Raw genomic sequence first — 26330 nt, 5'->3', positions numbered from 1 at the left:
CCTATTCCTGGAAAAGCTGGGGCTAGAATGCCAGCTTCCTAACTTGCAGCCCAGAGCTCTTCGCCTGCCACCATTCCTCTAGTGAGAGAGAAAGACTCTTGTGCTCAGCTGAGGGCAGCTGCATGCAGGGCTGCTGGGTCAGTTTTGAGGACAAGAGGGTGCAGGAGAGGTGGGGAGCTGCCACTGGAGACGGGGTGAGGGTTGGGGTTCCAGGTGGATGAAAGGGATAGTTCAGGAGCAGAATCCTTCAGTATAGGCTCCCGGAAATGGGTTTCTGATGATGACCGGGGAAACGTGAAGAAGAGTGGGACTCAGAGTGAGACCCAGAGAGAGGACAGACAGAGGTTTCTGGATCCTTTCTTCCCCCACAGCCCTGTGGAAGTTGAACATCCAGGAAATAGCCTGTGGCTCAAGACTCTGGGCAGGGGGTGCAGCTATGGGACTTCGAGGGATGGGGCTGGCTCCCGTCCCTGCAGTGTCCCCCGATTCCCTGTCACACCCCAGAGGTGCCTCAGGCCCTGCAGGACTCCTTGAGGATTTGCCCGCTGAGGCCCTCCAAGGATGCAGAAGCACCTGGGAAGCTTTATCTCCACCTTCAGCCACATCTGCATAGGACACCTTAGTGCTTAGGAGGAAGGCTTCACGGCCTTTCAGCTGGCCATGTTCATTTCCAGTTGGATGCATTGCTCTGTGAAGGGTGATTTATGTCTCCAAGCTGGTTCTTGGCCAAGAAAGGAACCATGTTTCTCTGTCCTTGATTTCATCACCCTCTCAAGGCATGGGGACCTTGAAGAAGGGTCTCTGCGGTACCCGTGGTACCCGGAAGTGGGGTGAATCGAGTGCTCAGAATGGTAATAAACCCTTCATGGGCACTTTGCAGTAGTCCATAACCCTTCTGCACACATCATCCCCTTCACTCCTCACGCTGTCCCTGGAAGGACGTCAGGACAGGTACTCGCCTCTTTGTGGTGTCAGACAGCTGGGTTACAATTCTGACTGTGTCTTCCTGGGCCAGCCACTCATCCCCTCCTCTGCTGCCAGTGCATTCCTGCCTGCGCCATAGAGTTACTGCAGTGGCGCTCAGCGGCAGTGGCCCGTGTTAGTGTCGTTACCCCTCGTTAGTAATACCACCCGTTCCAGATGCTATGCGGGCCTGGAGCCGACTTCCCATTTGCTGCAGCTGTCCTTCTTCCCTCCCTCTTCCCTTCCTTCCTGAACCCTTGGCTCCCGTCTCTCACCCACATGGAGCAGGTGCTTACTCAGAGCTCACAATGCTCCACCGTTGAGGACAGGGCAGTGGACAAAAGAAATGTGAAGTGTTTCCCTTGTGGAGCTTATAGACCATAAGGGACGATCGAAGTCGGCAGGCTAGCAGATAGTGTATAAACGCTCTGAGGAGGAATAGAGCAAGGGTGGGGGTGGTCAGGGTGGGAAGTGTGTCATTTTCAGTAATTACCTCTCAGTAATAAGGTGACAATGACCTGAGAATGGCGAGGGAAGCAGCCAAGGGGCTATCTAGGCGGGGGGGGGGGGGGGGGGCAGCCTGGAACATTCTGGAAGCACAAGGAGGCTGACTGGGCTGGAGTGAGTGAGTGAGTGGGAGACTAGGAGGGTGGTGGGAGGCGCGGACAGATTGGGTGCGTTGGACTGTGTTAGGCTGTGACTTATCCTCCCAAGTGGGACGGGGAGCCACAGGAGGGTGTCGGCACAGCCGCAACATAATCTGACTTACATTTTTAAGAGTAGTTTTCCTACCAGATGATCACCGTTTAAGCAACTTCCCAGATCTGGGATGAGGAGCCTGTGTCCAAAGAACCCAGATGAAATCAAACTCGAGACAGACGTGGGCCTACTGGGGGCAGTCCCAGCAGGAGCCGGAAGGGAACTCTGGATTCCTCCCAGCAGCTGACCCCCATCCCTTCTGTAGTCACGCAGCAGGTGCGGTGCCCAGGGTGGCCTGACCTGGCTCCGCCTGACAGGTGTGGGTACGAGTGTACCTGGGGTGAGTGAGCCCGGCCAGGTGGGAGCAGGTGTGATGTGTCTCACGGGAGGGTGTGGCCAGCACAGTGGGCCACCTGGCAGGACCTGGCAATTGCAACATCCTGTTGGGGCTCAGGGAGATAATGGGGGCCCTGCCCTGCAAGATGCATCTGGGTGGGGATCTGACAGCTGAGCCATGGGCTCTGTGAGGCCTGGCTTTGGGGTGTGGAGCCCCTTTCTCCAGAGCAGCATTGCTTCCTGCCCAGGAGCAGAGAACAGTGATGCCACCATCGCCCATCCCACTCAGTGCTTTCAGAAAGTGCTATGCTCCACCTTATCAGATTGTAAGGCAGCACTCATTGCTGTTTACAGAAGAGGCTCTTAGAAATGGACTGACTTGTCCAAGGCCATCCAGAAAAACCGGACTTGGATTTGAGTATTTTGATCCTCGGAGCTCTTCCTACCACACCACAAACCCAAAGTTTGCAGTATACTGGGTCCAATTCAGGAAGGAGGAGAGACACAGAGGGGGCCTAGATTTGAGGACTGGGGGCTGTGGGGTCCTGGGATTAGAACAAGCTTGCTCTCCAGTGAGGGGCCAGGGCTGCCCCCATTGCTGGGGAAAGCCAGGCCCTTTGAAGACAAGAAAGGTTGCTTCCTACCATGGCCCCTGACTCAAAGCCTGGACCAGTCGTTTCTGCCAGTGCTAGGAACACCCGAACGCCAAGCTGCAGGCTGGTGCATCAGAGGGGTGTGCTAGGGAGTGGCTGGTTCCTTTAGGCTACACTTGGGAGGAAGAATCATCTTGTCCAGGAGGCAACAAGCATGAGAGCCACAGAGCCGCTGGGGCTTCACTTTTGGCTGGGCTAGGTGGGACCGGGCATGTTGCTTCCTCTCCAGCCACCCCCCACCCCTGTGTTCCCATCTGTATAGTGAGCGGGGTTGGCATCCGAAGGGATTGCCGAGGTCCCTTCTCAGGTTTCCGTCTTTGAGCGTATGATTCAGAAGCAATGCCTAAATATCCAGCAGATATGTGCTCTGTATAGTGAGCACCAGGGGCCTGCGGTCCAGTCAGGCCCTTGGCCACAGGTGACACAGGAGGTGTGAGACCCGTGAGAGGCTGCCTGTGTGAGCAGGCGGGAGGAGGGGACTGCCGGCCACTGTGCTCTCCAGTGTACCCCCAGACCCCTGTACCTGCACTCTTGCCCGCTAGCCCTCTTCGTCCTCCGGGCTGGGCACTGAGATTAGATGTTGTCCTGTGCTGTCTGCAGGAGGTAGCGTGGCTTGTTTTACGTAAGACTCTGGTGGAGACAGAAGGCAGGGCTGGAGGGAAGAGTGGCCTCCAAAGCAAGATTGAACTCCTTTCTCAAGGGGTTGGCTGTTGCTGGATCTGTAGCTTTCAGGACATGCCCGCAGGCCCTACCTACTCACAGTCTCTTCAGAAAATCTATGGTGTCCTGTCTGAGGCAAGGGTAGCTGGAGCCTGTAACTTGTGGGGTCTCTCTCTCTCTCTCTCTCTCTCTCTCTCTCACACACACACACACACACACACACACACACACACACACACACACCCAGGGGTGCACACACACAGGATGAGTGGGGATCAGGGTCAGATTGCTCCTGATGCTCAGGGAAGCCTGCCCGACCCTGCTCAGGTGTCTTCCCTGAAGGGTAGCTGGGTCCTTCTCTGCAGTGGGAAGTGGAAGGTTTGATGGATGCCCACTTTGCCGTTCAGAACAAAGGGCTGCCCCCCACCCCCCCACCACGCCAGCAATGTCCTGGGAGACAGAGTGATGTCCTGGGACCCAAGCGGCAGCCTCCCTCTGGCCCTCAGTCTCCTCATCTCCAATGGGAGGCTGATCTGAAGGAGTTCAGAATCAGAAGGGATCTAAGAATCTAAGAGGTCACTTGGTCCAGGGCTCACTCTATGTAGGAATCCCTGCCCCTGCTGCCCTGGGGGGACGTCACACAACTCCTGATGGAACCCCTCCAGAAGTCATGCTGCCTTCCTTCCCAGGGGCCCATTGCCTCATTGAATAGTCATAGCTGTTAGAACCTACACGCGTTTATCCTCCGTTCTGTAATTATTTGTTAAGGTTCCTCTCTGGGTCAGTGTCCCCGCCTAGTAGATTATTAGCGTCCCTCTCAGGGCCACCAATCAATGAAGTGGTGCCGTTTTAGCTGAATATCCTTGGAGGCCAGTCCCATCCGTCGGTGCTGTCTGGGCAACTGTTACTGCCTGGCACCATACCACATGCTGTGTATTGTCTGTCTCACGTAAGCTTTGGCACCACCTGGATGGGGCCAGTGTGCCTGTCCCCATTGTATATGGAGGCGGCAAGGTTCATCAGTTACCATGCCCATGGTAGCCAGCTTGTAAGTGGCAGAGTTGATCAAGTCCTCTCAAGCTCTGTGTCTTCTGCTAAGAAATACCTGCTCTCAGTTACCCTGTCTGTAAAATGGGGATATTTCACCTGCCTGTTGGATTTATTATAAGCCCTAAGCAAATCGTATATGGAAAGCACTAAAGTTTTAGTTGCTGGCACCCAGTTCTGGCTTGATAAATGGTGGCCAGTGACTATGATACCGGGCACTGTCCCTTCCCGTTTCTTCCCTGCTGTGTGTCTCCACAAGGATACAGCCTCCTCCCTGGGCCTCTACCCTCTTTTCTCCAGAGCATGGGGCTGTACCTGCTCCCAGCAAGGAATGCTTTGGCCAAAGTAAGGTCAGAGGTGGCGGGGGCCTTTCCCCCAGGCCGAGCATGGCTAACCTGGCCGGCTGGCAGTGCCTTTGCAGAGCTGCAGCGTCCTCGCTGTCCTGCCACTGCCCTAGTCCTGCCTCCCACACGTGGTAATTAAGCCCACAGCATCTAGTGTAAGCAAATAATAACAAGGGCATTATCTTTCTTTAGTCTCTGTTTGTCCTTGCCTATCATAAAGTAATTAAAATAATGAATGCCTTGTAAAACAATAGTTAAGAGGGCTGGCAAAGGGCATCATGTGCAATATACGTCTTGCGCTCTCAATTATTGATGCGTTGAAACCACTGTGACTGGGGAAGACTCCCTGCCTGCCGGCCCTTTTCCCGCAGGTTCTCTCCGCCAAGGTCCGAAGGCCTGCGGGGTGGCTGTGGGCCCTGAGGCTCCAGGGCTGAGGAGCAGCCTGTGGCCACGGACCAGCTTTGACACATTGCCGGGGGGCACTGCTCAGAGGGAGACGCAGGAGCCTCTGATTGGAGGGCTTTGCCCTGTCCCGACCTCTCCCTTGTCCACCCACATTCTCCAGTTCTGAAAGAAGCAGGTGGTTCTGTCCTGGGTGAAGGGGGAGGCTGGGAAAGATCCATGTCCCATTTTAGATCAGGGCAGGGATGATTAAGCCATGCCGGCACGATTAGGAACAGTGGTTCTCCAAGTGGGGTTCCCAGAGTGGGGTGCCAGACTGGCAGCATCAGTGTTCTCTGGGAACTTTTTAGAAATGCAGTTCTGGCATGGGGCCCAGTACTCTGTTTTAACAAGGCCTCCAGGTGGTTCTGATGCCCACTTGAACTTGAGAAGCACTGCTTTAGAGTGTCGTGGCTCAAGGAGAGGCGGGAGGACTAATGAACTGAAAGTGTGTTGTGTGCATCTATGGGGCAGGCCCTCTTGTCCCCATCTTACGGGGGGCGGGGGGGTCCCATGCGCAGGAGAGCTGAAACTACACCTTCAGTTGCTAAGGCTTTTAGTGAGGGCCCCTGGGTCGGGACCATTGTCATTTCCAGAACACCCACTTGTGCATAATTTCCACATAGTCAAGATATAGGGTCCTAACAGGCCACTGAGATTGGCTCAGGCAGCAGACTCCACAGATGTCAGTAGGTGGCCCCAAATATGCCTACCCTGTGACTCCCTTACTACAGCCTCCTCTTAGACGATTCTAGCTCCCTGGGGCCGAATATACTTGGAAATGCAACATGAGCACCCAGTGGTGCTGATGCTTCTTCTGGCTTCCCACTTCCCTGAGCCACGGGAGGCCGGAAGGGGAGAACCCTGTGTCAGGAGCAGCTTCCTGCCTGCCTGCAAGTCCCCAAGAGGATGAGTCATCCCATGCCTCTCAGCTCTCCTTTCCTCACTCGCCCCATCCCCACTCACTGCAGACAAAGGTTTTCACCTCTCCCTTGGTTTCTCTCCTGTGCTCCAACTCACAATGTCCCCAGGGTCTGTTTGCCTTCAAGATTAATTCCGTTTTTAAATTTTATAAAAGTTTATTTATTTATTTATTTATTTATTTATTTATTTATTTAGAGAGCTGGCAGTGGGGATGGGCAGAGAGAGGAAGAGAGAGGGAGAAAGAATCCCAAATGCATGGAGCCCGATTCAGGCTCAAACTCACGTTCTGTGAGATCGATCATAACGTGAGCCAAAATCAAGAGTCAGACGCTTAACCAACTGAGCCACCCAGGCGCCTCTTGAAAATTAATTCAAAGGTTTTAAATGGTGAATATAATTTGCTGGTATCTTTTTATACATCTGTACCTGCAGAAATGATATCAGTGGGTATTTGAGCAGGGGGGCCCATTTAAATTTAAATTTAAAATTTATATAACCAGTGTGTTTAGTATAACCATGTGCCATGTAAAAAATACGTTGTCTATCTGAAATTCAAATTTCTCTAGGTGTCCTGTATTTTGTTTGGTAGTCCTAAGCACATTGAAGGTCTGGCTCTTATAACCCTTTGTATTTATTCATTCATGTTTATAGAGCCACCTATATGCAAGGCACACTTTTAGGCACTCAAGGTACAGCATTTGGTAGGGGAGGCAGACTGTAAGTAAAAAAATAAAACCGAAAGGTGGTGCTGTTGGAAGGAAGGTGGGAATTAAAATTTTTTTTAATGTTTATTTACTTTTGAAGGAGAGAGGGAGAGGGAGAGAGATAGAGAGAGAGAGAGAGAGAGAGAGAGAGAGAGACAGAGTGCTAGTGGCGGAGGGGCAGAGAGAGAGAGAGAGAATCTGAAGCAGGCTCTAGGCTCTGAGCTGTCAGCATAGAGCCTGATGCGGGGCTCAAACCCACCAGCTGTGAGATCATGACCTGAGCCGAAGTTAGATGCTTAACAGACTGAGCCACCAGGTGCCCCATAGGGTTGGAATTTTCAAAGGGTTGCCAGAGAAGATTTCACTGAAAGGTGGTATTTGAGCAAAGACTTGAGGGAAGTGAGGGAGTAAGCCATGACCTTCTGTGGGAGAAGAGTGTTTTAGGCAAAGGCACATTGTATACAAAAGTGTGCAGTTTAGGGCCCCATGTGGGGCTCGGTTATCTGAAGAGGTCAGCCTTGTTTCCTCAAGCATGTTTTTAGCCACGAAGGGAGATTTATTCTCTTTTGTAATTAAAAAGGTCTGCGGGCACCTGGGTGGCTCAGTCAGTTGAGCGTCCGACTTTGGCTTAGGTCATGATTTCGTGGTTTGTGAGTTTGAGCTCCACATCAGGCTCACTGCTGTCAGTGAGGAGCCTGCTTTGGGTCCTCTGTCCCCCTCTCTCTCTGCCCTTCTCCCACTTGTGCTCTCTCGGAAATAAATAAAACATTTTAAAAAGTTATTGAAAAAGGTCTTATGTGAAAAAAAAAAAAAAATGTTAGAACTGCAGTCCAAATTTCGCTCTCTTATTTCCTGGTCCGGCATTTAAGTATAGCTTTGCTACTCAATGTATGGCCCATAGATCATAGCTTGTTAGAAATATAGAATCCCAGGCTTCTACCCCAGACCGACTGAATCAGAATTTGCATTTTAACTAGATCCTGAGGGAAAATGTCTGCACAGTAAAACTCAAGGAGAGCTGCACTGTTTCACACTTGCCTCAGGTTACCATTATAGAGACAAGATAGTAACAACATTTTGGGAGGCTGGCTTGTTGACCACGGCTTGAGCAGGCCTTAGGCTTGAGCAAGCCTTACTTTTTTTGTTTTTAATCATGTCTGTTAGTAATGATGACTGCACTGCTTAGATAATACCTGAAAACTCTTACTCATTTCTGTATGTGAGATTTTAAGATGGAGTATTAATAAACTGGCAGGCCCAAAAGACATTAATTAAGTGACGAGAGATGTTGAAAATAGTTCCTAAGAAGAAGGATTAAAGAAATCATGGATGTATAACATTGAGAGGAGTCTCAAATAAGGTAGGATAGTTCTCTTCAACTATTTTGCAGGGTGTTGCTAGAAAAAAGGATTTCAAATTTCATCGGTTAGCCTTTTCCATTGTTTTTTCTCATCAAATATTCATTGCATACCTACTATACACATGTTATTGAGCTGTACATACCATTAAATAAAAGTGGAAAAGGAAAAAAAAAAAAAAAAAAAAAAAAAGAAAAAGGTCTTATGTGGATTTCAGACACAGCTGGATTCAGGTGTTCAAATGATGACACCAGTATTCTATCACTTCTCCTAGGTTCCTCTGTGGTGGCTTCATTCTCAGGGAAGGGTTGCCTTTCCTGTTCTTTCCAGCAAAAGTCCCAGGCTTGAATTGTATTGGGTTGGCATGGGTCATGTGACCATCACTGGCTCAATCTCTGTTTCCTGAGGGATGGAATGGAGTCTCCATTCCTGGGACAAGCGTGGGCCTTCAGTTCCTTTTGAACTATATGGATTGAGATGAGCAAATGGAGATTTCCTTCAGAAAGACAGGGTGCTCCTGTGAGGACGGTATGAATGGTGGGCGGCATGCCAACCTCGCCTCCTCGTAGTTACTCCATGACCCTAGACAGGGTGCTCTCCCTACTGAACTTAGTGGTTGTTTCTTTAAAGGGGAAAGAGAATAATTTCATTCTTCTTTCTTTCACAAAGATATTTTAAAAGAAAATAAAGAAAAGATTCTTTTAAAAAAGATTAAGAAGAAAACCAAAGCCATAGTCTATCGCACCTCCTCGCCCCTTGTACCTTCAAGCCGGCATCCACGTCAGCCAGGACCTTTCCAACTTTGATTCTTTTGAGTAGGTTGTGTTTACTAAATCCAGTTGGTTCCTGTTCTCAATCCTGTTCTCTCTGTTGCCAGGAGGCCCAGAAGATTAACAATGGCTCGAGCCAGGCGGATGGCACTCTCAAGCCAGTGGACGAAAAAGAGGAGGCAGTGGCAGCCGAGGTCGGCTGGATGACCTCTGTGAAGGACTGGGCGGGGGTGATGATATCTGCCCAGACACTGACTGGCAGAGTCCTGGTGAGTCCCCAACACCTTCCTTCTCAGGGAGGCCTGCTGTCTGGTGTATGATCCTACCATGTTTCCCAAGTCTTCTCTAAGCTACCCATTATTGGGGAATGGGGGTGAACAGCGGGTCATGGAGTAGAGGCTGGTTCTCTGTGCACGTAAGCCAGAGGTATGAGGGAGGATCTGTAGAGTGGGCCAGCACCTGGGGTGAAGGGGGTATGTTGGGGAGGATGTAGGGCATTTCCTCTGCCAGCAGAGTAGGTGTATGCATGCACACATACACCATGTACACACACACATACATACACACACACATACACACCTTGATAATCCTGGAGAGGAGAAGGGAGTCAAAGAAATTTGTGCTCAAAATTCCACAAAGAACCCATAAATGATAAATGCCAGGATCCATAGAGTTCTCAGCACGTGCCCATTGGCTCTGTCGGGTCTGCTCTGGGTCAGAAGTTTCCCTGAGAAGGATGTTGCATTCCAAATGATTTCTTATTACAATTCTGGAAGCTGTTTTGTATGGGCTGTCCTTCCTGGGCCTGAAGCTGGGGCTTGGTCAAGACTAATTTGACTCAAAGAATGAATGGGAATGTCCTGACAGATAGGTGAACCAAAGATAAGGCAGGGCCATTGGAAAATAGGTGCCACACCCAAGGTGTTTCATGGTGAGAGCTCGGTGAGGAGGTGGCGATAGATGTGGGGAGATGGTAGAAGTTTCACCAGAAACTTCTGGATTCGTCAGAATCCTTCTTGGGGACAACTCTACATCATGTTTGGGATGACTATGTCACAAACCGTTTGAGGGAGGGACTATGACACTGAATGTCATGCTCGCATCACAAAGGTGGTGGCCAAACAGCCGTCAAGGAGGACAGGGTTCTGTTAACTGAGGGAGCTTTTGGGAGCAGAGCTTTCTGGAAAGTCCAGAAGCTGTGGCTGATGTTGATTGCTGGCACCATAGAAATGGGAGAGGTTTAAAGCTGTGGTTCTGGAGAGGAGGAGAGGGAAACTGACGAGGCCAGATGCTGCATGGAGGAGGACCTCCCGGGTCGGTGGGACCCAGGAGAGACCGGGTGGCACGGAGCATCTAATGTGAGATTGTAGGTCGCTTGTCGCAGGCTCTGCTCCATTACCAGCCTCCTCACCTCCCTGCACAGTCTTCTTCAGCAAAGGCTCCATTGCTGTTTCGTGCTTGTGTATGAGTGGATTCTGTGTGGGAAGCTGACGGAGGGTGAGTTCTGGGTCTGGGCATTCATGGGGAAAGAAATGCAGGCAGTGTATGCTCTACCTGTGGTGGTGATGGTGGGTGAGGAACAGCAGACAATTTGGTTGCACAAATGTGACGCCTGTCGCTTCTGCATGGCTACTGTCGACAGCTCTAATTTTCTCCATCGGCATCAGCCGAGAGTTACCAGAATGACTTGGCTAGGCGTTTTTTGCGGCCCCGTGGAAAACAAGGAATGATCTACTTCCATTGCACCGTGGATGGAAGTTATTGAAGGAATGTGTGGAGGAGAAATGCTGAGTACGAGCATTGTGTGGGTGTGCGTAGGGGGCGCTGAGTGTGGGGACACAGGGGCCATCAAGAAAGCCTCGTGGCACTTCACCGGGTGGAGCCTTTGAGCTAAAACTTCCATTTCAAGATGAACTGAGCACATGCTTGATGACAGAGAAGATATCTGAGATGGAAGCATCCCTGAGCTTGAAAATAAGAAAGGGACCACTTAGTGGGCCAGAAGCGGAGAATACCTAGATAATACATAATAAAACAGAGAACATTTGAGATGAGCATTGAACTGTGAGCTAGCATCATGAATGTCTACACAGTAGAGGGGGTCATCCCAGAGTGAGGGAACAGTGGCAGCAGAGAAAGGGCGCAGAGCATGGAGGGAGCGAGGCCCAGGCGGCGAACAAGGAGGCACCTGAGGGGATAGAAGACCCGGAAGATGGGCTGGTGGCAGCTTGTCAGATCTTCAAATGCCCAGCCAAAGAATGCGGACTGAATTTTGTAGGAAAAGGAGATTTTGAGGGAGGGGCATCATGACTGGTGGTTGTGCCGAGAGAAACACAAGGAGACAAAGTAGGGAGCAGATTGGTGAGGCGGGAGCGCGACGTGCTAGGATCCGTCAGGACAGTGAGCTACCCCGCTGGGACAGGCCGTGAGCAGATGACCACAGGGGACCCGCCGCAGCCAGGCCTGAATGAGCACCACGCGGTGCAGGCAGGTGGGTGGATGTGGGTGGTGCTAGGGAAGCAGAACTAAGAGGCCAAGGGCACCAGTAGCCATGTTGATGCTACCGCTCATGGTAACGTTATCAAGAGCCTCCCGTGAGCCAGGCACTGTGTGAGGCGCTATGCATTACGATCAGGTTGAAGGGCAAGGGCCATGTTGTATTTGTTCGGTCTCTCCCATTTTGCTGTTGTGTTGTCGGGGTTCATTACAAGGAAGCAAGCAAGCGGGTCTTATCGATGAATTTGTCTCCAGTTTGCAGTTGAGGAACCTAAAGCATAGGAAGGGCAGTAACTCGCCGAAGAGCATGCAGGCTTGAGTGACACAGCCAGGCTCGTACCTGCAGGCCTCTGGACTCCCCGTCTAGTGCTCTTTCTGTGTCATTACTTCCCAGGCAAAGATAATGCCTCTTCTTTTTCTAAGCCACTGTCAGCTGTCGCTTTGGCTGTGACATTTTGACATTACTGTCTGAGCCAGTTAGATCCTGAGGCTGTTTGGCCTGATTCTCTTAACATTTGCATGGACAAGCACAGTCTGCCTACGCCTCTTTGCCCCTGATGCCAGCTGCCCTCTGAAGGTCTCCTTGGAGAAAATCCTGTCCGGGCTGTTCTGGCTCCATCATAGCAGGCCTGGTCCCGCTGCACAAAGAGAGCAGGCGTCTTGGTGCCTTCGGAACAGGCCTCTCCTTGAGGAGAAGGCGGGTGTCTGCTCTGAGTAGGGAGCAGATTTCACATAGAAGTTTCAGTGTGCACGAGAAAGCGTCTCTGTCTGTTCCGAACCCAAAGCTGTGTTTGTCTTGAGCTGTCCAAATGTTTATCCTTGCAACAATGGGATTAAAGCAAGACTAGACACCCAGCTGTTCAGAATTTCCCTGTTTAATGTTTAATTTTTTTTGACACCTGGCACAGGAGCTTGGCTGCCACACGTGGGCCCCTTTCTTACCTGTCTCATTGTCACAGGTGAGAGTCTCAAAGCTAGGCATTTGTGGGTAAGGCCCAGGTTGGGGAAGATTCTCCAGATGACCCCAGCACATCTATTGACTCACCTGCTGTCTGAGATCTCTCAGACGAGCACACCATTCATTCAGTGAGTGCTTATTTCTGACCTGCCCCAGACACTATTCTAGGCCCTGGGCATAGGGGATGAGTAACAGAGATCTAGGGGGTGAACTATTTGTATCGATAGCCTAGATATAAAGTTGTTGAGCTCAGTGTGAATAAGAATAAATGATAGTCACCACTCCCCAATGCTTTTTATGGTTCACACCTGGAGCTTCAGCATTGGGGCTGGGAATAGCCTGCCTGGTTCTCCTGCCGTGGTAGTCAGGCTTAGCTTCATAAAAATAGCAAGACTGGACAGAGTCTTGGAGCACATGGCTGAGGGGTTCTGCATCAAAGTGGACACCAGGCTGGCAAGGGTTACTGCTTCCTTTATCTTTCAAATTTTTTTAAATGTTTATTTTTGAGAGAGAGACAGAGACAGAGACAGAGAGCAAGCAAGGGAGGGGCAGAGGGAGAGGCAGACACAGAATCCAAAGCAGGCTCCAGGCTCTGAGCTGTCAGCACAGAGCCCAACGTGGGGCTCAAACTCACCGACTGTGAAATCATGACCTGAGCCAAAGTTGGACGCTTAACTGACTGAGCCACCCAAGTGCCTCTCCTTTATCTTTTTTAAAAATTAAAAATATTTATTATTTTCTGGCTATAAAAAGGATGCATGCTTATTTCAGAACTGGGGAGTATATTGGAAGAATTGGTGACAAAGTCCACTTTGGGACTTGGGGTTGGCCCACACTGAGGGGCATTTCAGGGGCAGTAAATGCCATGGAGGTAACTCCTAGCTGTTTGGGCGTTGCTGGGACTTTGTTCACTCCATGTCATGTTTTCCCTTGTATGCACAGACTCCGGGGATAAGTGGTTCTCTGTGCTGGGGATTGCTGTGGTCTTCCTGCGGACCTTCAGTGAACACGGAGTTGGGAAAGGGATCATGGCCCTCTCCTTGTAGTGGCTGCTGTGAGCCACGTTCGTGGCCCACTGAAAACACACAGCATCTCAGGATTTACATTCCATGTGTTCACATCCCCTGGACTTCACGTCTGTGTCTCTTTGCTCATTTCCCCTTTGTCCTGATTTCCTTATTCTCTCCTATTCAGACTTTACATGTATGTGGCTATGTACTCCATTACAGTTTTGTGAGCTAAATGAAATCTTTCTAAGAATAAGGCAGTACATTTAAGTAAAGAGGGCAAGAAACAGAGTAGGCTTTTCTATTGTTTGGTTGTACTTTATAAAATCATTAGCAAAAATCAATATTAGAGACAGTCTACTTCAGGGTTGGTAAGGTGTTCAGTCAAGGGCCAGATAGTAAAGATTTTAGGCTTTGCAGACCACAGGGACTCTGTCACAACTACTCAACTCTGCCATTGTAATTTGAAAGCAGCTATGGACAATACATGAGTGTGACTGTGTTCCGATGAAACTTTACAAAAACAGGCGGTGGGCCAGATCCTTTTTCATAGTCACAGGTTTCCGATCATGGTCTATTCAATTCCTTATTTAATAAATAAAGAAATTGAAAGGCAGAAATTGGAAGAACTTCCTTAGGAAGGACTTTTCTAAGGTAATACAGCACAGGAGTGACAGTCCCAGAGAACCCATTTGTAATGAGAAAAGTTACAGACACACAGATACACCCATGGCTAAATGTGGACACACACATACACTCACCCCACCTCTGTTAAACATCTTGTTTCCGAGTATTCATATTAATTTCTACATTGATCTCAGAGAGGCTATCTCCCTAAGAAAAAACTATGCATCATGGCCAAGCATGGCCTCACCTCTAGGTGTGAGCCGTAGTATCTATGTTGCCTGCACCGGACCTCAGTCCCTTTACACGGTCACTGCTTTGTGCTTCTCTTTAAAGACTACTTTTGCCCATACAATCATCAGCTCCTTGAGCAAAGATAGAACTCTTAGAATTCACTCTGTTTGGCTATTTTCCCCCTATTTCCCATGCCACTACATTTAAATATTCCTCCGGGAAACATGTAAATCGAATCCATGAACTGAGAAGATAGGCTATACTTGCTTTACCGTCTTTGGGATGATTTATTGAAGATAGAGAAAGAAAAACACCAGTCTTTTCCTTTATCTTCCCCCAAACATCGCATGTGTGTGCATTTTACATTAACATTATATACGTAGGCTGGGCCGTCCATCTTTATCTCCTAGAGCCCAAAAGAAAATAACTACATCTTTCAAATAGAAATAATCCTATTGGTTTAATAGAGTTAAATAGACACGTTCTCTGCAGTGCCATTTGCACATGAAATTGGACTAGTTGAACAAAATGGGGGTGCGCATTGGCATACGCTTAATCGAATATGTGACATTTATTGCCTTCATTTCTCCCTTTAGGTGACTCACAGTGCTGCTGACACATCTCATCAGCATCCTCTCCTTTTGCAGGGCTGCCTGGTGGCAAATTCACGCACAGCTCACATTTCCATCTCTGTCTTCCTCTCACTCATGCCCCCTCCCCCTTTTTATTGCATTTTAAGCAAATCTGCATAAAATTTTTCTATCACCTACAAATGTCCTATGTGGCGGAAAGACCTGAGGTGTCATGGACCTGCATTCTTAGTAAGAATGTTCTCATAGTAAATAGGTAGACCCCACTGTCTGTACACTTGGAGGTAAATTGGGATTTTGTTTGAGGTTTGTTTTTTTTTTTAAACTCCCCTAAGTGAGGCTTCTTTTAAAGGAAATGCATGGCAGTCCCTCTTCGGGACTTAATAATGGCTCTTCATTTTATCCTGTGCAAAGAGTTTATATTTTGGATATGAATCAATAAGTCAAGGAAGGTGTGCTTTCTTTATATCATTAAACATGAAATGTTGTCTTCACCTGTTGAAAGATGCACGGGCTTGCACTAGATTTGTTGCTGGTGACACCGCACCATTGGGTGAGAAAACGTGAGTCACAGAAGTCACTGAATCCAACAGGCACTCATGATAGGTGGTGAGCTGCCTGTCACCGGACATGTTCAAAGAGAGGCAGGATCACATTTGGTGCCGTTTGTGACAGTTGGTCGGACTTCATCCTCACTGCTTTAATTAGGTTCTACAGAAAACTGGATCTAGGAGATGCTCTAGGATAAAAATGGTTCCCTGGAACTTGGACAGACTTCATTGCTCTCCCCTTCGTGAGATTGTCAATGCATAACAACGTGTGAAGCTCAAAGAAGTCCTGCAGTAAGAAGGCAGACTTTGCTTTGCCCAGCGTTTCCCTTTCCTGTTTCACCAGGGAACCCTTTCCTCATGAAACACCTGTAAGGCATCATAAAGAACGCACTTTGGGAAACACTTAAATAGCCCAGGGATTGGCAAACTATAACCCATGGGCCAAATCTAGCTCACTGCCTGTTTTGTATGGCTCACAAGCTAAGGATGGTTTTTAGATTTTTAATGGTGTTTTAAAAAATCAAGAGAAGAATATTTTGTGACATGTGGAATTATATGAAATTCAAATTTCAGTGTTCATAAACAAAGCTTTATTGGGACACAGCCATGCTCACTCATTTACATATTGTCTGTGGCTGCTTTTGCAACGTGCTGCAACGGCAGAATTGAGTAGTATCCACAGAGTCCAAAATACCCGCCAGCCTAAAATAGTTACTGTCTGGCCCTGTACAGAAAAAGCTTGCCAGTCCCTGAACTAGATCATTAAGTTCCCCTCTGCTCCAGGACTGTCTCCAAGTAGTCAGCGAGACTTGCCCTATGGTTCCTCAGAGCACAACAGATAAGGGGTACCATCTAGCCCCTCAGGGAGACATTTATTTCACAGTCTAAACCAAATGATGTGGTAGAGATGGGGAGAGGGAGGCCAGAGCCAGGTGGGCCTCAAAGCTCTACAGCAGGTTCCCAGCTGGCTCAGTTTATGGATTTCCCCTTCCCAAGGTCAGTGGGGCGTGTCTGGCAATTCTGTGGCAGGGTCACTCCCTGTAACTCCACCTACCTGCATCTCCGGCAGTCGAGCCCACCCCAGGCCCTGCCCAGCAGCCCGGAGTCCAGTTCCTACCATGGAGGACACCCCCAGTTCTGGCCTGCAGGCCAGGTGCCTCGGCCACACTACACTGGCTGCTCGTATGCACTGCTGGTCTGCGGGCCACGTGATCCGTGAGCCGGCCTCTCCAGCGCATTCTGTAAGGAGCAGCTGTTAATTTTACTAGCTGGTGTGTTGGCTCCTCTGGCCTCCCCTGTGAAAATGAAGGAGAGTTTCAGAAGTGAATCCTCAGACGGCTCTGGGAAGAGGAAGAGCCTTCTGGCCCAGGAGCAGCCTGCTTCGTCCTGGCTGTTTATCTCTGACTCCCAGGGGCCTCTGGGCTCTGGTGGGAAGCACTTCTGCCCAACTGCCTCTCTCCTCTGGAGTTTCTTGGGGGGAGTGGGTACCCATGTAGTCCTCCCGCATTATCTGTCCATTCCCTCATCTGTATCCCTTCATCCGTCTGTCCTGTCCACGACCTCTATTGGTGTTCCCAAGCACATGGGATTGAATGCAGCACAAAGTGGGTGTCTGGTGAACAAGGCAGGGCACTGCAGGACTTTCCCTTGCTAGTCACCCTTGCTTCTGCTCTATTTCAGCCTCTGTGTCTGGGCTGGGAGACAGGAGCCCCGCCCCTTTGCTAAGCCAGCATTATCTGACCTGGGGCTCCTACTCTCTTTTGATCTCCATCTGGCTCTTTATGTCTTTTTCTCATTTGACTGGAACCAACAAGGAGGACATGTAAAGCACTCAGCATCCCCAGCATTTCCACCTCCTGCTTTCCTCCCTTCCTGGGACATGCATCCTCAGGAAAGGATGCTGAGGGCTGTTGTGTGTGGTAGGAGCCCAGCCTCTGTGGCCATTCTACTGAGTCCCAGATCTGCCACTCCCTAGGGCTTTTACCCTGGGCTGGTTGCTTCCATTTTGGTGCCTCAGTTTCCTTATCTGTCCAGTGGGTGTCATAATAGTCCCTGCTTCTTAATGTTGTAAGAATTTGATGCATCAGTGCATATTTGATGTTTAGAAGAGTGGCTATTATGTGGTGGGTGCTTACTAAGCATTAGCTATTATTGTTTTGGTCATTGTTGTGTAAGCCCAGTGACACACCATGGAGGAAATGGGCTGGTGTGGAGACACACGGGGTTGGAGAGTGGAGGATAAATCCTTTCCTGCCACAGACGTGGAGCAGCCTTCGGCTCTCACCAGAGTCAGATGTCCTCTCAGGATGCCGAACCAGCTCTGGGCATGGTCGTTTGAAAGGGGTCTGAGAATCCCAGGCAGGCCCTGTTTTGGGTCCAGCCAGCTGATGATGTTTGCTCCATGCACACAAATTCAGGCCCTGTCATTTCTGAAGCCAGCTCATGGCAGCCTGACTCACTAATGTCAAGTCGGCCAGGAAATTCTCACTTCATGTGGCCTCCCGGAGCTGGCTGGGGTCTGGAGGGCAGGCTGGGCCCACCCTGGGAGCCATACATTATAGGTGTATGTGCCATAGGAAATGTCTTGGCAGGATGACACATGGGTCTTGTAAAAAGAGGGTCAAGTACACTCACTGCGGTCCCCATGTCTGGTCCTTCCTGGATGTGAGGCGAGGCTGCCAGACACAGAGCTGGTTTCAGAGAACTCATCAGCCCCAGTATGTGGGGAGGTGTCTTCCACATTCATTTTGTTGGGCAGCGACCACGAATCTGTTGAAAGGGTGCAGGGAAGTGTGCTGTCACCAGGAGAGGACACAGATTCTGCTGTACGTGCAAGGCATCTCCTTTGAGCTATTCATTCATTCCTTCAAACATTCCTGGAGGATCTGCTAGGTGTCAGACGTTATTTAAGGCTCTGGACACATGTTGGTTCTTCTAGCAAAGCTTGCAAAGTGAAATCATCCAAAGTGTTGAAAGTGCAAATGTTATGTCTGCATTTTGCTACAATGCTCTGGGTGGCAAGATTTTTGAAGTAGTTTGGTCATAAATCAGAGCCCATGACCTCTCCATCAGTCCTTGGACAAGCCTGGGAGCCCCACACTTCTGGTCCCGATCACACATCCTGTGCTGGACCCAAGGGGCCTGAGCAAATGTGTTTCTATGACTAATGTTAAACTAGCTTCTCCTTTCCCAACCGGTAAAAGCTGGCACCCCCTGGAGGCTTTGTCGGAAATGGAATGTCTGTATTTGGAGCCCACCATCTTGTGCTGGGAGAGTTTTCTCACTTGGCTCTTCTCCCAGGGCCTTTGGAGGATGCCAATGGTTTAGCAGACCCTATTTGCCAGAAAAATACCCCAGTGGACTGAGACTCTCCTTGGAGCCTCCCTGTCAGCTGTGCGGAAGTTCGTTCAGCAGGGAGGCCCCAAAATAGAGATGATGCTGATGACAAAGTCGCCAGCCGTTGTCGTTGCTCGGGGCACGTGCTTGGAAAGTCACACTCGGGACCACACGCAAGCTGATGCTTCCAAGTTTAGTTTACTAGGCTATGTTTAGGAGGACGCAGACTGACTCGTGCCTACAGGCCCCACACATCCCAATTTGGTGCGCTAGAAGCCCCATTTTTAGGGTGTGGGTCCAGAATGAGGCTTTCCTCAGAAAAACAACTACGTCAGGGGAATGACAACAACAGAAACCCACCATTGCCCTAAAATTTTATTGCAAAATATGTCCTCTAGAACTTGAGTAGTGAGGGAACTAGGGCAGGACATTTGCTTGTCCTTCTTTCTTAAGGAATCAGGCCACTCGAAAACTCCATTAAGTGCACCCAGGCCCACCTCTTTGCTCATCCAGTTAATTTTAGTTCATAAAATTGGCCTGGTGCTGATGTGGAAGATCACGACTAAGCTGGGAGGCTGGGGGCCTGTCTGAAGGGAAGCTTGGTTCCCAGTTCCCAAGCCTGACGGGACACAGGTCTTCCCCTCAGGCACCAGAGTTTACCTGTCAATTGTATGTGCCTCCTCCCTGGGCAAGCAGACCTCTGAGCCTTCGTTGTTCATTGCACATGGGTGAATCCAGAAGTGAATGGACTGGTAATACTGGTTTCTTGCACCTGTGGAGAATCCGGGGTCTAGTGGATTCCTCTGAAGGGTTCAGAAAGCCTCAGCTTCCTAGAACTATTCCCAGCCTGCCTTAGCAAAGAGGCTGAATTTTGACCTTTCCCCATTTCTCTTTTTAGCTTTTTTCTTTCCTTCTTCTTTCCTTCCTCCCTCCCTCCCTCCCTCCCTTCTTCCTTCCTTCCTTCCTTCCTTCCTTCCTTCCTTCCTTCCTTCCTTCCTTCCTTCCTTTTGGCTCTTGGTGAAGTGGCTGTCCTATGGGAAACAGAGAGCAACTCATTGAAAGAGGGAGAAGAAGAAAAGACCCTGTTCCCACACTACCTTCCCTCAAATTCAGGCTTCACTTACATTAAAAATAGCTTGAGACAGAGGCTGAATCACAATAGGGTGGCGTTTCAGAGGCCAGTCTGCTGGCTTCCCGGCTGCCACATGAACCTGCTAGGCTTGTTGGTCTCTGGGCCCTGACTTGCACAGGAAGGCGTGGGGTTTGGAATCCCACTGGGAGGGATCCAGACCATTCTCCTTGTGTGTCATGCTAGATCTATCTGGAGCTAATTATATCCGCTGGGCACTCACAGAGCCTTCTCTCTGGGATTGTGCCCTGGGGTGGAAAAGAACTTCCTGCAAAGGAAAGGGGCTGTTTTCAGGGGCTGTCACATCCCACAGGCACCATGTGGGCTCCTGGGGAAGCTGCCATGAGGTTATTGTCTCCCTCTGAGCCGTGAGGTGGGTAACTTGGTGACCTTAGATCTGTCCAGGAGGAAAGCTTGGATCATTAGAAAAAAAGGCAAACAGTTTGCTCCCCTAGGTTCATGTGGTGTGTGTCTCTGGGCTTTGGGGACCATCGATAGTGTTGGAGATCAATTTGAGAAATAAGAGGAGAGGTTGCAATCACTTTCTTTCATCTGAGGAACTGTGGTCAGTGGAAAACTAACTGAGTTCTTATCCTGGCTCTGCCGTAACCTTCCTGGTGACCTTGGGCAAGTCAATTCCCTTTTAAGGCCTTGGCGTCTCCATGAACAAAACAAGAGGGTAGCAATAGTTTATTCCCTTGCAGCCCCAAATGTTTCTATGTTTTCTCATTCCCTCTACTGTCCTTCCATCCATAAAGGCAGTGAGGGTTGACCTCAGACCTTTAGTGCACCTGGCAACGTGCTAGGCACTGAGAGCTTCAAAAGGAGAAAGAAGCATAGTCTTTTTCTCATCGGCTGGAGTAAGTGAAGAGAAGCAAGAGATAGTCCAGCAGCGTGGTGTCCCCATGTGGCCCTTCCCTGGCTTTGTGTTTTGTTTATTTATTTATTTATTAGTTTATTTACTTATTTTGAGAGAGAGAGAGTGAGAGAGAGAGAGAGAGAGAGAGAGAGAGAACGCACAAGCTGGGGAGGGGCAGAGAAAGAGAGAGAGAGAATCCCAAGCAGGCTCCGTGCCATTGGCTCAGAGCCCGATGCGGGAGCCGAACTCACAAACTATGAGATGGTGACCCGAGCCATGCTCAAGAGGCAGACACTTAACCAACGGAGGCTCTCAGGCACCTGTCGTTTAAGATAAAAATCTAAAACTCTTCCTTTGTGATAAGGCCTCTGCCTCACACTCACCTAAGGTTCTTTTCTTTCTGGACTTCTTTCCAGGTGGATGTCTGTGTGCAGAAAGGGAGGCTTCTGGCCTGTGAGTGTGGAGTCAGGTGGGAGGAACAATGCGGTGGGAGCAGGGGTCACATCCTGAAGGCTGGGCCCTCCCAGGGGAAGTGCAGGCTTCTTTTAAACCATTTCAGTCTTGGATCCTCCTTGAGTTAGCTTTAAACAGTCGGAAACCCCTGTGGGGATCATGTTCCGACTTGGTAACCACACTAGCACCAAAACTGACTTTAAGAAAAGCCTTCTTTCCGACTGAGCAGCCTCTGGTTGGGAGACCTTGACTGAGATACAGCCTCCGTCCTTTGCTTTGGCAGAACTGCTGCGGAAGAAGTCACTGTGTTCCTGGAAGTCTGTTCCTCTTCTGGAGGTAGAAGTGGTACCTATAAACAGAAGAGGCACATTTATTTAAAGTGGTTAGTGGCAGAGACACCCAGGAGGGGCTGAGCAGTAGGGAAGATTACTGTGGTGAAAATCATTGTTTTATTTCTGGAGCAAGGTGGTGCACCCCGGGGGCCGGAGGGAGCCGCCAGGCTAACCCCCAGATTCATAGCAAGGGTGTCAACGCTATGGGTGGTTGATGGACTTGACATGGTGGGAGTTCCCCAAATGAAGCTTCATTTTAGGTGAACTTCAGTGAACTTACAAAACAACCACAGCAAACCCTCAGCTGACTATTTCAAGTATTCCTGATATAATTAACATGATTGAAGCAAAGACTGTCTGAATCCTTGGGAGTAAGGACTAAGCAGTTTCCTGGAGGCTAAGGTATAAAACACCACTGTTGCTCTGACCTGTGCCCACTTTGCAAACCAGTGGGTTTATCTGGTGTTTTTTCCAGAAATTTCAGTGCTAAAGCAGGTTTCCATAGCATCCTGGCCCAGAGGGAGTTGCTGTACTGGGGGATCAGGGACATCTCCAGCAAGCAAACCTTGTGGAGGCAGCTAGGTAAGCCATCCTTCCAGCCCCCAAAGCTACAATTCCTCTTCCCTGGGGCTTGATAGAGAGATCCAGATAGACCAGAAATAAATAAGAAACTAGATTCTCTTTCATTTAACTTTCTTTCAGACACAGCCTCTGGTGCTAATTATTTCTGCAGTAGATTTTGTCAGTCCTTGAATCCCTTTCCTTTTGCCATAGGTGGTATAGAGATGCAAAATGACACGAGAAACAATCCGCTTTCCTGAAAGATAATTTTGTGTACATTAAACAGACACATTAAGCCATTTATAAGTGAGCTGTTTGTTCTTAGGGAGCTGGAGGAGATCTGAATTTCTAATTCCATGCTCTTTTAATAATTTTCAAAAGAACCAACGGTAATAATTAAATGTCTTTGAACTTCCCTAGGCTGTCTTCTGTTCCATGATCTCAAAGCATATGAAAAGAAATAGAATTCTCTACCTTGATGAACTCCTTAAGAGGGTGGAGGGGATGTTGGCCCTGGAAGGAGCTTTTTAGCAGAATTGGGGGGGCGGGGATTTAAGGTAAAGAGGTTCAAGGGAAAGGCCCAAGGTCACTCTGAGAGCTTCAGGCATGGAGTGAGGACCTAGAAGCCAGTGTTTTCTTCGTAGCCTTGTTTGCCCAGACTTGGAGCAGGGCAAGGAGAGAGAGCTAGAACTTAGTTAAGGGTATTTGTAATGAGAATATGTGTGACATGGAGCATTTTTTGGCTTTGGTGTTCAAGGATTAGAAGAGATCTGATCCAGGGGTTGGTGAACATGTCAGCTCCTGGGCCTGCTCTGATTAATTGGTAGTGGTTCCGAGAATGCTTTGCTGAAGATTCAAGGCTCAGCAGCAAAGCCTAATTGGGGCTCTGCTCTCCAGAATGCTGTGATTGATTAGTGATTTCTGCCATGAGCAGTGACTGGGAGGGGGTGTGGGTGGGGTGGGGGGTGCAGTACCGGTGTTATTTACACGTTACTATGCCTTAGCTGTCTCTGTTCTAGATCGTTTTCCTTAAAGTTCACTTTATGTGTGATTAAAGTGAGGCTTGTCCAAGATCACACAGTCAGTCCCAAGCAGCATGTGGACAAGAGCCCATGTTTCCTGACTATGTCTAGCGTTCGATACCCCAGCTCCATTGGTTAGATCTCAGAGAAGCAGAAACTTGTCAGCTTCCTGTAAGAGCCTTCTTTTTCTTTTCTTTTTTCATGTTGTAGCCTGATTTTAGTTTCTTCCATCTGGAGACTTGCTTTAGTGTTTGGAGAAGCAGAGGGGGTGGATTTCAGGTCCACAGTGATTCTACGGATAAATAGAAATGCAAGCACAATTTTCCCATTTGTTGGGACCATTCTCAAAACTCTCTTAAGCACAGAGTATGTGCCGGTCGCAGCCTTTCTCACTGCAAAGCTTTGCCCTTGACGCACTCCTGGGTTCCGCTCTCCCAATCTCTGAGGATGCCCGACCCCTGCTCCACTCTCTGTCACTCTGTGAAACGCTTTCAGTGAGGGCTGGTGCGTCATCATTCCTTCTCTTGCTTCAGAAGCCTTACCTTCTGTTTCTTCCTGTCTTCCTGTGTTTTCCCCTCATTGTTTTATCTCTTCAGGTATTCATGCTCACATCTTAATGGTTGTGATTACAAAGATAAATACATTTTGCCTCTGACCAAGAGCAGTTTCTGCCCAGACTTGAACTTAAAAGTCTGCAAGAGTGGCTGGATGGGAGCAAGGGTAGAGTCCTCAGCTGTATCCTGGGAGCCATAAAAGTTTGATAAGATTTTATTGCCTCCATAAAGAAGAAAATGGGATTCCAACGTTTCAAATATGATAGATAAATAATAAGGAAAACTCCAGCTTTTGTCAAAGCAAAGTTCTCTTTACTAGGTTTATGAGTCTTCCTATTGTGGCTGCACCTTGGAGTCTATTTCATTCTGATGCCAGACAGAACCTTCTCGAGGAATTTATGCAAAACTGGGGCCGGATAGAGGATTTCAGACAATTGGTAAAACTCAGAAGAAGGCGATAAATTGTGCTCACGGGCCATAATTCACTCCTAAACTCATCCATTCCTCAATTCTTCTTCCTCCCCTTCCAGCCTAATGGGGATTGGAATAGAGCGCTGCATTAGCTGTGAGACCCAGGCGGGGATTGGATTCTGGGGTTGTGATCGACAGGGCAGTATAACAAACAGGCCTGTGGTTGCCTGTGCCAGGCAATCTTTCATGCTTGGGGTGGCTGGGATCCTTTGTCAGTGTTGAATTTTGTCTTTAGTGCCTACCTGGGCACAACTGCAGAAGGCTTAACTTCACATTTCCATGCACTGCTCAAGAGATCCCCACGTCTCGCCTTCTTTAGAAACCAGATGCCATGTTGGGTGGCTAAGAAAGCACCCTGTGAGTGCTACCTAGAACATGTTTCTGATTTGGGTGCTTGGTGGGAAACTGATACACACATCTTACATCCTGGCAGTAGCAGAGTTCTTTGGACTTGCCCCCGACACTCCTGCCTCCATGTCCTGGTTGAAGCCCCGTGACCTCTTCCTTCCTCCATTATAGCAGCTTCTGTGTCACTCTCCTCTTTTGGCCCACCCCCTCCCTTTGGCCTACCTTTCATGCTGTTCTCAGATGCCATTTGCATCCTTAAAGCCAGCTTTGCTTTGGTTCCCCCATGGCTCAGGGACCATTAGTAGCTTCTCATGTCCTAAAGCCCAGACTCCTTATGCAGATGGTCAGGGCTCACCATCCGAGGGCTCCCGCTGACTTGCCTGCCAGGCTTCCCACTTTTCTCCTCCATGTGCTCCATGTGTTCAAATCCTGTTCACCTTCATGGTGCATTGCGGGGTCCTTCCTCCTGTGTAACCCACTGCTCTTGTACACCGTTCACTTACACTTGTGCATGTGACCTGTGTGCCCTATTAAAGACAGCAGCCAAATGGCTAAGGGCACTGGCTATAGAGCCAACCTGGCTGAGTCTGACTTTTGCTTTGCCATGTACTTGTGTGACCTAGAGCCAGTGACGGGGCCAATAATAGTACCTACCTCATAGGGTTATTTTGAGGATTAAATAAGCTAATATTTATAAAGGGCTTAGAACAGTGGTTGGCACAGACTAAATATTATATAAATTGTTTGTTAAATAAATACAGTAAACCTCAAATTCCTTGAGAACAGGAAACACGGATTTTAATAATCAACTTTGTCTTATACTGAGCTAAAATAATCCTGAACCAGATTGACGTGAGGATGAAATTTAAGGGGGATAAAGACGGGGGGGGGGGGTGGGGAGAGAGAGAGGTGGAGAGAGAATGAATACGTGTGAAAGCACTGTCATTTCTTCGTTCAACTGATATTATTGAGTATCTGTGCTCATATTATTGATCGGTGCTGATATTATTGATATTATTGAGGCTCTGTGCTCAGTAGTTGTTAATGATCAAAATGGAATGAGATATGTCTTCAGTATTCAAGGAGCTCACAGTCTAGGGAAAAGGACAGAGATGTAAGTCTGTATCTAAACTTGTTGGCTCTAACTATATGGAAAACAAGTAGCAGATATTATTCTGATCTCAGCCCCATGTTATAGATGCGAAAACCAAGGCACAGAGATTTTTTTAGTAAGTTAGATAAAACCACACATCCAGTAAGCATCAGAATTGGGATTTAAACCTAGGTTCCTGTGACTCAATGGCTCAGGCTCTTTCAACTCTACTATGGTGCTTCTCATTCAAGAACAAGTGAAGGAGGAATGCCTAAAATACAAAACACAGCAAACAACAGGTGTTGGCAAGGATGTAGAGAAAAAGGAACCCTCGTGCACTGTTGGTGGGAATGTAAACTGTTGTAGCACTCTGGAAATAGTATGGAGGTTCCTCAAAAAATTAAAAACAGAACTGCCACGTGATCCATAATTCTTCTACTGAGTATTTAGAAAACACTAATTCAAAATGATATATGTACCCATATGTTTATTACAGCATTATTTACAATAGCCACGATAAAGAAGCAACACAAGTATCCATCAGTAGGTGAATGGATAATGAAGATGTCACACACACACACACACACGCGCGCGCGCGCACACACACACACACACACACACACACACACACACTGGAATATTTCTCAGCCATAAAAAAGAATGAACTCTTGCCATTTGCAACAACATGCATGTACCTAGAGGGTATAATACTAAGTGAAATAAGTCAATCAGAGAAAGACGAATAGCATATAATGTCACTCATATGTGGAATTTAAGTAACAAAACAAATGAATAAACAAAGTAAAAAAAAGA

The 26330-nt window shown here is 48.6% G+C and overlaps 1 protein-coding gene across 7 annotated transcripts in view; it reads left to right on the top strand.

Moving 5' to 3' along the window:
- Positions 1 to 26330, top strand: part of KCNMA1 (potassium calcium-activated channel subfamily M alpha 1) — a 726630-nt gene that overhangs the window by 211774 nt on the left and 488526 nt on the right. For all 7 annotated transcript variants that reach the window (XM_042961232.1, XM_042961231.1, XM_042961233.1 and 4 more), the window contains exon 2: positions 9007 to 9168. In XM_042961232.1, coding sequence (XP_042817166.1) covers positions 9007 to 9168 — 162 coding nt within the window. The remainder of the gene's footprint in view (positions 1 to 9006; positions 9169 to 26330) is intronic.

The sequence above is a fragment of the Panthera tigris genome, chromosome D2, assembly GCF_018350195.1.
Source record: "Panthera tigris isolate Pti1 chromosome D2, P.tigris_Pti1_mat1.1, whole genome shotgun sequence".
Lineage (NCBI taxonomy): Eukaryota > Metazoa > Chordata > Mammalia > Carnivora > Felidae > Panthera > Panthera tigris.
The sequence above is the reverse complement of the archived record's forward strand: the minus strand, read 5'-3'. Positions and strand labels throughout refer to the sequence as shown.